This window comes from Psittacula echo, assembly GCF_963264785.1.
Source record: "Psittacula echo genome assembly, chromosome: 4".
Taxonomy (NCBI): Eukaryota; Metazoa; Chordata; class Aves; order Psittaciformes; family Psittacidae; genus Psittacula; species Psittacula echo.
The window spans coordinates 31,627,814-31,638,287 of NC_137738.1; the positions used below are offsets into that span (position 1 = coordinate 31,627,814).

Genomic DNA, 10,474 nt, shown 5'->3' on the forward strand with positions numbered 1-10,474 from the left:
ACTCCTTCATGGCAAAGGGTTTGACCGGGAGGAAAGATAATCAGACTGATTTGCTAAAATTTGGGGAAACAGGAAAAAAACTGTCCCAGTAAAAGGCATGTGAAAGACACCAGATATTCTTCCTTTATCCCCCATTCCTCTATTCAACTGCAGAGAGAGGGCAAAATAAGATGGTCCCTGCTTTCCCTCACCCGTAATCAGTTACTCAGTCAACACTGGCTTTAATCTATCAGTACATGCTCCGAAAGCAAGACAGCTTGCTGCGTGAACATGCATTTCATACCTTGTTAACTAATAACACACACCAGTCCAAGGAAACAGTAGGTGCATAACAGGTTCTCAACAGTTTGTTTGCCAAATGTCCACTGTTCTTATTTTTGTTAATCCATCTAGTAACAAAATAGGTCTGCTGGTACCAAGTTTATCTGAGCACTCTGGGGATTTGATATGAAAAGCCCCAAGCTATCACCCTGTAAGAGAAACCTTTTGTAATGCACACACACCAACGTTAAATGAGAAAATACAAAATTTGAATAAGCTTTTATTTCCCCCCTCTCCCCAAGCTTTCATGTCCCACTGTCAGCTCCGCATTGCAGTTTTCAACCTTTTATTATAAGAACTGATTTTTTTTCAACTGTTCTTTAACACAGCTTAAAAGCTTGAGACTGCAAAAACTGGACACTTCATTCTGACGAAGTTTCACACCTAAATAGCTTCTGGGAGCTGTGGAGGTGGAAAGTGAATCCTCTAAGTTACCAAAGCTGATTGAGGACATAAACTCCCACAGCATGTTATACCCAAAGCCAGCTGAACAAAACTTTATCTAGAAGTGAGCAGTGAAAACACAAGCTCAAGGATTAACCAGGAATTAAAAAATACAGGTTATCCCACTACATCCAAAGCCCATCTGTTGCCTCAACAGGTCTTGATTGTACTCAATTCTTCTTAGTGATTACACCTTCACACGCGATTATGATTTAGTATTTCTCTTAAGCCGGTAACCGGCTAGGACTGTTAATTCTGGTTTGAATCTGCAACCAGTAATAAATCAAATTATGCAATTATGAAACGTGATTAACAGTATTTAGCAACCAAACTGCACAGCCTTCTTCCCATATGGCTCCAGAAACACTCCCATTTTTTACCCAGCTGTTATTCTCCCCAGGCTGTCTCTCTCCTCTTAATCGTCTTAGTGCTGGCAAGGCACTTCTCAGGACCTGAACATAAAGTGGAAGGTGTGCAGGAAGGCGTGTACCAGAAAACATCCCTTTTTGTGGTGTGGCTCTCCCTATCCCAGAATACATCCCTATCCTGTGAGGGGGGCAGCCTCCAATGCTGCTGTTGGGGGAGAGGACCATACTGCTGTTCTTCTTGCTGCAAGCTAGCAGAGACCTTGCTGCTCATGCAGGGTTAGAGTCCATCTTACTCGGGCTCCCAGGTGGCAGCCAGGAAGCATGCCTTGCTTCCCTAGGCTGCAGGGTACACCAAATTTCACCAACGTACCTAGAAGATGTTTCTCCAGTAAGGGCTGTTTTCCTTCTCGTATACACCTGCTTCAGAGTGCTGGAGCACCTCTCCTATGAAAACAGGCTGAGAGTTGGGTTTGTTCAGCCTGGAGAAGGCTCAGGGGAGACCTTACAGCAGCCTTACAGTACCTAGAGGGGGTCTACAAGAAATCTGGAGAGGGACTTTTTACAAGGGCATGGAGTGATAGAGCAAGGGATAATGGCTTTAAACTGGAAGAGGGTAGATTTACATTAGATACTAGAAAGAAATTCTTCACTCTGAGGGTGGTTAAGAGGACATTTTGGAAGGCTACTAACCACTGCCATTTCTAATGGAAACACAACCTTGAAAACAAAGAAACAAAAAATAGCTACTGAGGACAAAACAGTTATTTCAGAAATACCACATCTGAAATCCAAACTTCAGTTTTGACAGATTTCATAGAAAAGCCTTATGAGGCATGGGAACACTGATCAAAACAAACATGCGAATGCTCCATCCCTGGCAGTGTTCAAGGCCAGGCTGGACAGAGCCTTGGGTGACATGGTTTAGTGTGAGGTGTTCCTGCTCATGGCAGGGGGGTTGGAACTTGATGATTTTAAGATCCTTTCCAACCCTAACTATTCTATGATTCTACGAGCTAAGCATAAACAACCAGAAACTATTGAGTGCTTATGCCTCATTTAGTTCAGTCTTGCATGATCCTGTTTTCAAAACCAAACCAACCAAGCCACCACACCACCATTTGAAACAGTGCTTATTTAGAGATCTCTGCAGAGGTGTGCAAGTTGAGTCTGGAACTCTACCTGGGGCAAAACTTCGGAAAAAAAATCTCATTTTCATTCCAGAGCAGAAAATTTGGAAACCGTAAGAGGTTTTGCTGGATAAGAAAAATGTGGAGCAGTTCCACTACCCACTAACAATCTGTAAAGATACAGACAGAGATATATGCCTGATAAATGCTTGACAATACCCACTTCAGGTTCAGAGCAAGTAAGGTATTGATTTTTCCATACTTTTTCCAGATGAAAGCAAAGAGCTGTATATTTCAACCGATTAATTAGATGAATATTTTACTTACAGTCAATAGAGTGATTCTAGAAAGTGAAATGCTTTCTTTAGCATGGATTGACTAATAAAAATAGTCTCTGCTACATTCTTAATAAAAAAGTCTTATTTTTATTTATAAAATGGTACATTCTCATATTCTTCCCAAGGCAGAATGGAATATAGAAAACCCCACAACAACAAATAAAGTAAAAAATAGTGGGAAGGCAAGAGGCTTAATAAGTCTGTGTTGGTAGCAACATGAATTCTCTCTTATGCATATTGTCCATTTTACTCTGTATTGTAAGTTCATTTGATAACTTTAGATGACTTAATCTTCTTTATATCACGGCTTTGCAGAATCAAGGTCCCATCTCTGAATTTTCCGACTTGTCCTGCAGGCCAAATGCTAGGCACTGATTTCTTCCTTTTGGCCTTCCTGAAATAGGACAACAACAACAACAAAAAAGTAGTAAGAGAAACAACAGAAACTCATGAAAACTCTTAGTATGGTGAAAAATATTAAAGCAATCAGTGTTTGGTATTATGGAATATCTCATCATAGCAAGTAATGACCCCAGAACATTTACTGCCTGCGCAGACATTCAAAATTTGCAGCACATTACCAAGTGGTTTATATTTTAAAGAGTTTAGAAACACAAAGACTTTTGGAAAGAGCAAGAAGAGTGCATTTCAGTGAACCTGCTACACTGCAATTAAGAATGTCACTTCACCTTTCAAGCCTCTGTACACTGTAGCTTGTGTTTTGCACAGATTAATTCTCAGAGCAAATGCTGTGCGTAAGTGGTATACCCTGGGTCTGTACTCAAGGATTTCCATCCATCTCACCTCTAGCTGCAGTCTCAGACATGTTGGCACAGAACTGATGTATTTTCAGTTAAGCTGCATAACTAAAGCCTCTGAAACTGTGAAGACACAGAGCAACATCACCATTTTGTGACTGAGTCCTTCTGCAGCTGGTGAAGTTCCTTCCACTGTGATTTGCATGACTTCTGGTATAAGACTGTGCATAGTTACATTAGGAAAATACACTTGGGAGGCTATACAAAAGCAAGTTATTTTTAACCATGTTAAAAATGGCTCACCTCTCCTGTTCTTTCTTCTTCTTCTTAAGAGAATCACCTTTATGTTCCTGCTTTTAAAGATACATATTTTAATGGAAAAAGAACAGAGCATATTGGCTAAACAACCATCTGCACAGAAAACACATAGTTGGTAGCCTTTGCATCATGGAGCAGCAGACATTTAAAGCAGGTTGGGAGACCTTCTGATAGGCCAAGTGACACAACATATTACAAAGACACTGCTAGGGTGCCCAGAGCCCTTCCTGTCACCTTATGGAAGGGGACATGAGTTAGGGTACAGCCCTCTCATGACTAACATGCTGCCCCTGCCATGTGAGGAAAGAGGCTTGCTTCTTGGGCATGTGACAGATCGTTGGGTCAAAAGATGGACTTGCTCCCCAGCAGGTGTGTCTTGTCACCTGACTGAGCGTACCTGTCAAATAATAGGGTTCAACCATGTCTGGTCATGAACTGGATGCACTTTGAGCCACATGACAGAGGAGAAGCAGGTCCCCTAGGTGGCATGGAACAGGCTGGTCGAGCAATTACCCACCCCACATTCTGCTCCCACCTACATGAGAAGGCTCCATGGAGAGGCAGGGAGTAGGCTCAGAGCCAGATGGGCCATATTAGAGGACAGATGCAACAGAAACCTCACCCTTGCTTTAAACAATGAGCAAGATCCTAGATGGAATTGTGCTGACATAAAAGCAGCTGAAGATCTGTCTCTCTATGGTCAGACAACATGCAACAAACTTTAATTGAAGGCCACTTTTTCCCCCTTAAGAGGCAAGATTGAAAAAACAAACAAACCAACAACTGGTGATTTTGTGTCATCAATCTATCAGCCTCAAAGGATTAAGCAGTGAAACCCACCACAACACAAGCCTAACTCCATGGCCTTCACACTGCACACAGTCAGCTTTTACTAATGAGATTAGTCTTGCTGGAGCCGGGAACCCACTCCATGGGGAGCAGCCAGTGTCAAACTCGGGCACTCCTCCTGCGCCTGAGGCATCATCTGTCAGGGTCTTGGACTGGCTCTTACATGCTGCCTTTTTACATAGAAAATGTAACACAAACCTTTCCCTTATCGTCATCCTTTGCTGGTTTTTCCTCTTTCCTTTTCTTTTGGTAAGTCTTGTAGTTCCAATGTTCCTTTTTGGGGGGCTGCAATAAAGAGCAGGAGGGATACCACTGATGAATTTTCAAATAGGTTCAAAAAGTATTCACACACTTGCATGGACAATATTCTTCATGTGGTGGTGGTAGAACATTAGAAATGGTTTATTTCCTTTTGAGTGAGAAGAAGGGACTAAGGGATGCAAGGTAGACACACAGAGACAGTAAAAAGGGATGTTTATGCTTTATATCAGTCCTACAAGGCTTCCACTTAACACGCTGAACTAGAAAGAAAACCCACACTCGCCAACTCCCAAAAAAACTACAATTTTATTTTTTCTTTTACACCACTGATGATAAATAAAATTGGAAAGTTCTCCCATCTTTAACTCAATGGAAGAGTGAAGCTTTAAAGAGCAATCCCCTCCCTCCAACAATTTAGTTCTGAATGATCTGATTAAAAAAATAAAAATAAAAAAAATCAGTAAGTGTTGGTTTCTGCCCCATCAGTCACATTTCATCTGTACAACATCTCTGATAACACAACCACACTCATTTCCCAAACATCTACATAAAATAGACAAGACAGAATAGAAAATACAAAACTAAGGATGGACTGGAAGAAGGGTCAGGGCAGAGTATCTTTTGTTTCAAACAAATACTGGCAAACCTCTCCAGTGCTTTTACTGCTTTCCTGCACTGTAGCACGTGGGTGACAGCACAAACCAAGTGACAATTACCTTGGCTCCCAGCATGATAGCACGTTCCTGTTCCCATATGCGTTGTTCCTGCTTCTTGTAGCCAGTTATTCCAAACTTGTGCACTTCCAGACGAGCCTAAAACATTACAGAAAATTGCAAGCACTTCATAATCTGTCCAACTTGTTATAACGCTTGATAGACCACAACAAGGTCATACTCCCAAAGAAACTCTGGCTAATACCTGAAATCAATGCACTATAAAATACAACTGAATTTAAATTTAAAGCTGTACTGCAGAACAGTTAACTACTGTCTATCTAATCTCTGGGTGGTGAGGACTGGTGAGGACAATTTTCCATTCTCATTTCACATAAAATAACATGGAATGGATCTCCTCCATATAAAAATAAATTCTATTGTGCTGCACAAAGAACAACGAAATGCTCTACGCACAGCACCCAACATTTACACAATGTCCTCGTTCCTTGGCTGCAGAGCACTTAACCAGTGAGAAACATAGATGGGCAGAGAGTGAAGTGGTTTGACTAAGCACACACATTGACCTGACACTGCACAAGAATACCCTGGCAAAACCAGTGGTGAATTCATTATCTTTTTAAAGTCAGTGGTTAAATCCCTGCTGTTCTTAGCAGTACAGAGCTCCATACAGAATGTCCAGTGAGAGATTTCACTGGATCACAGCATGTCCTTCAGCACAGATCAGGCATATAAAACAACATGCGCAGATCTGCAAACAAATCACTAAGAAGGACAATGCTAGTTATATTCCTACAAGAACAGATAAAACTAAAAAGATGAATGGAAAAAAACTCATCTGCTGTTTCAAAAATAGATGCAAATACACTTTTGCCCCCTCTCACATGAGATCAGAAATCCAAGATTAACACCATGGCCTGAAAGAGCTCTGCTAAACATTATGGATACTTGCACAGCTTTTCACATCTAACATACAATGAGCCTCCTCAAATTCTCATAGAAAGATGAGAAAGAAAGGACACAAAGTTGTAACACGCCTCTTTTCACACAGAACAGTTGACAATAGCCAGCATTCTCCTCCTTTGGCATGGCACGCAGTCAAAATTATCTATACGAAAATCTCACCTACAAGACAACTTTTTCTGGAAGCATTTCCCATCAGTCCAACCATAGCTTCTCAAAGGATACAAATACATACACCTGCACACTAAAATAGAGATTAGATAGGCCCTGCTGACTTACTTTTTCAAAGTTAAATTCTTGTTTGCCTGCATTTTTCTCTTCATCCACTGGTTTGATCTATAAACAAAATAAATAATTTTGAATTAATGTAACAATTAACACCAGTTTAAATGCTGATTTTAATAGTTTTATGGAAAGCAGTGAAATGTTAAATGATTTGTAGGGAAGAGTACACAGCTTTCCAGCAGTATCTTCTTCTAGCTTTATTACCTGGATTTATCAAAAGACACAGTCTCAATGGCATTTTTAATATATAGATATTATAGGGTCTTACTGAAACAACCTTGCACAATTTATAGGGTGTTATTATAGCACAGTGCATATAGCTTTGTCCTGCATTTTCTTGCCTGCATCATGTGCTAACACTTTCAGAGCATTTCATAATTCAGAAAGATACTAACGGCTATAATTAACTTTTATAGTTTCAATTACAAATTACATTTTATGAGAGAAAAACTGCCACAGATGAGCTAAGCATCATGCATATTTCCATTTCCAAATCCATACCAAACTGCTAATGCAAGTCAGGGCACGAATTTTAAGTCATTCTGTTTGAGATGGAGAGCACAGAGGTAACAGCACATGTACCGATAGCTGGTGGTGACATGCAGAACAAGCTTAGTTTGTAACTGCAAGGACAGATATCCAGATATATCCAGCTCAACTAATGCAAGAGAAACAGCTCCAAATGATGGACCTTCAGCAAATGGTGAACTCTACTTAATGCTATTTAAAGGAACTACTTGCTCAAAATGAGATCAGTGAAAAACTACATCTTTTCCACTCCCTGATTTAAAAAGAGACCTTCCATCAGCAGTTCTCGGTTTGGACAGGAACTCTCCAGGAAGGACAGACCTTATCCTAGGAAGAAAACAAAGTGCAAAATCCCCAGGGATAGCTCCACACCTGCTTGGTACGAGAAAGTCCCACATGGGGCACTTCAGAGCAGTAGCAAGTCTCCCAGGAATATTTTGGATTGTGCCCAGCTCCTGATTTCAAGGAGGACGTGCTGAACCACCTCTCTGAACAGACGCGCTGCCTGCTCCCAAGCATGCTGATCCAGGTGGAGAAACAGTGATCTGTTCAAAAGTAGCATGTGCTTGTCTTTCCCTGCTTGCTCTCAAGGGCACTATCCTCTCTAAGGAAGCAGGAGTATTAAATATGTGTTAAAACCGAACCTAAAGGCTTTTAATGCATTTCCTTTTCACTCTCCAGGCCATTAAGTCACATTGAGTCACATGTTCAGATCCCAGGCTTTTATCAGGTCTTCCCTCTGCATCCACCAGAGTCAACCCCAAACTTCTCTCCACTCTGCAAAAGTTTCTATATAAAATAGTCCATTTCAATCACAAAAAACCCTGGCTATTTTCAAAGCATTTTATTAACAAGCCTAACACCAGTTTTTTCAGGCAGAAAAATTTAAATTGTAAAAAGTGTAAGAATAATAATAATCTAGGCCGATTTTGAGAGGAAAATGTGCCAGAAAAAAAAAACAAACCAAAAACCACAAAGGTGTATGTATTCAACCAACTGCTTGGTCAGTCTCTCAAACTTTCCAATTCCAAGGGTCAAACCCCAGATACCAGGAAGTCTCCGTGAATTCAAAACAGCTGTGTTGGCCCTTCAGAGCTTATTTTAGAATTAGGCTTCTAAAGTTATGGCCATAAGCTATAAAATCTGGAGGCCAATCAACCAGCAAGGTACCCTCTGCTCAGCATGAAAGGCAGCTCAGCTTCCAGCAAAGCCTCTCCAGGCCTCCTGCTGTGGAAGAAACTCAGCCACAGGTTTTGGTAGCACAATGGGAATTTAGCATCGCAAAACCAAACCAGAGGACTGAGATCTAATGCCTTTCCCCATTGACCAGCCAAATGTGATCACAAAATCATAGAATAGTTAGGGTTGGAAAGGACCTTAAGATCATCTAGTTACAACCCCCCTGCCATGGGCAGGGATACCTCACACTAAACCATGCCACCCAAGGCCTCAGCCAACCTGGCCTTGAACACTGCCAGGGATGGAGCATTCACAACTTCCTTGGGCAACCCATTCCAGTGCCTCACCACTCTCACAGTAAAGAACTTCTTCCTTATATCTAACCTAAACTTCCCCTGTTTAAGTTTGAACCCATTACCCCTTGTCCTACCACTACAGTCCCTAATGAAGAGTCCCTCCCCAGCATCCTTACAGGCCTACTTCAGATACTGGAAGGCTGCTATGAGGTCTCCACGCAGCCTTCTCTTCTCCAGGCTGAACAGCCCCAACTTTCTCAGCCTGTCTTCATACCGGAGATGCTCCAGTCCCCTGATCATCCTCGTGGCCCTTCTCTGGACTTGTTCCAACAGTTCCATGTCCTTCTTATGTTGAGGACACCAGAACTGCACACAATACTCCAAGTGAGGTCTCAGGAGAGCAGAGTAGAGGGGCAGGATCACCTCCTTTGACCTGCTGGTCACGCTCCTTTTGATGCAGCCCAGGACATGGTTGGCTTTCTGGGCTGCAAGCACACACTGAAGCTGGCTCATGTTCATTTTTTCATCGACCAACACCCCCAAGTCCTTCTCTGCAGGGCTGCTCTGAATCTCTTCTCTGCCCAACCTGTAGCTGTGCCTGGGATTGCACCGACCCAGGTGTAGGACCTTGCACTTGAGCCTCCAAGACGCATATTCCTTGTAAACAGCCAAGTGGTGGTGTGGTACTAGAGAAGAGGAGAACGCTTTGGCAGCTCACATCCACACCTACTGACAAGAACAGAGCACCACACAAAGTGCTTAGGCACAGAAGTAGCCAAGAGGCTTTGCTTCCTGTTCATTGATACCTCGCTGTAGACAGGAGTCTATCAAGAGTCCTTTCTGCAGATCGATTTATTTCGTTGGGATAAATCTATTTCAAATATAGGATACTTGTTCAGAGAACTTCTAAAATTGGAAGAAAAACAAGTGTTCAAGTCCTGCCCCTTCTTCAGATGGCTCCTACCAGCAGCACTACGGGAAATCTCAGGATTGGATGCTGTCAAACTTCGCACACAAACTGCCAAAGGATCTTGGATTTCCAGGTAGCTGTACTAGGAGCAGGGAAGGAAATACGGATGGGAGTGGGAATTATGGAAAGTGCCTCACAACTTACAGTGTCAGACCGGGGAGATAGAAAAACTAAATCACAAACATACAGAAACGTTTGTCTGCTTTTAATTGTCACGAGGAAAGGGCATCCCAGTCCAGCTCTTGCCTAGTGTCAAGTCTCCAGTGCGGCTTAAAAAGAAATACCCCGCCAGCCCTCTGCCCGGCCTTACCTGGGCACCGCCGATGGGGGCCGCCGGGGGCCTCTTCCTCCTCCTGCCCCGAAACACCACGACCTCCACTGCCGGCGGCGCGGCAGAGGGCGGCGGGACGGCGGCGGCATCACCCAGCTCAGCCCGCAGCTCCCCAAAGAAGTCGCGGGCCCCGCGCCGCCCACCCGCCGCCGGCTGCGGTCCCTGGCTCTCCTCTGCTGCCGCCGCTGGCCCTGCACTCGCCCCGCTGTCCTCCGCGGCCCGCCGAGCACCGGTCTCCTCACCTGCGGGCGGAACACATGCTCCGGATCAGCTGTGCGCGGCCGCCGTCACTCCGCTCCAGAGTGAGAACGCGCGACCCCGCTTCAACCCCCTCCACAGCCTCCAGGGAAGGCCCCGCGCCCGCCCGCTCACCCACCCAGATCGTAGAGGGCACCAAGCACCACCTCCAACCGGCGACACGACTCCCGCGACCCCATAGCTGCGGCGGGCGGAAGCGCGTTTGA

At 43.6% G+C, this 10,474-nt stretch overlaps 1 protein-coding gene across 2 annotated transcripts; it reads right to left on the bottom strand.

The window, feature by feature from the left end:
• Positions 1-2,728: 2,728 nt before the first annotated feature.
• FSAF1 (40S small subunit processome assembly factor 1) lies at positions 2,729-10,450 on the bottom strand. 2 transcript variants are annotated; one of them, XM_080616017.1, is made up of 7 exons: positions 10,387-10,450; positions 9,990-10,252; positions 6,701-6,757; positions 5,501-5,596; positions 4,722-4,808; positions 3,660-3,706; positions 2,729-2,992 (listed from the first exon to the last, which is right to left on the bottom strand). In XM_080616017.1, exons 1-7 carry the CDS (start codon positions 10,445-10,447, stop codon positions 2,863-2,865), a joined length of 741 nt encoding a protein of 246 aa, XP_080472143.1. In that variant the 5' UTR covers positions 10,448-10,450; the 3' UTR covers positions 2,729-2,862. The 2 variants fall into 2 exon arrangements, with proteins under 2 accessions (XP_080472143.1, XP_080472142.1); XM_080616016.1 differs by having other exon boundaries at positions 3,660-3,709.
• Between the last annotated feature and the right edge of the window lie 24 nt (positions 10,451-10,474).

Excerpts from the sequence above, each read along its gene's own strand:
- FSAF1 (XM_080616016.1), bottom strand. The coding sequence starts at position 10,447 with ATGGGGTCGCGGGAGTCGTGTCGCCGGTTGGAGGTGGTGCTTGGTGCC. Across the intron at positions 5,597-6,700 it reads AAGAATTTAACTTTGAAAAA|GCTCGTCTGGAAGTGCACAA; the intron begins GTAAGTCAGCAG and ends GTAATGTTTTAG. Across the intron at positions 2,993-3,659 it reads AAGAAGAAAGAACAGGAGAG|GAAGGCCAAAAGGAAGAAAT; the intron begins GTGAGCCATTTT and ends GTCCTATTTCAG.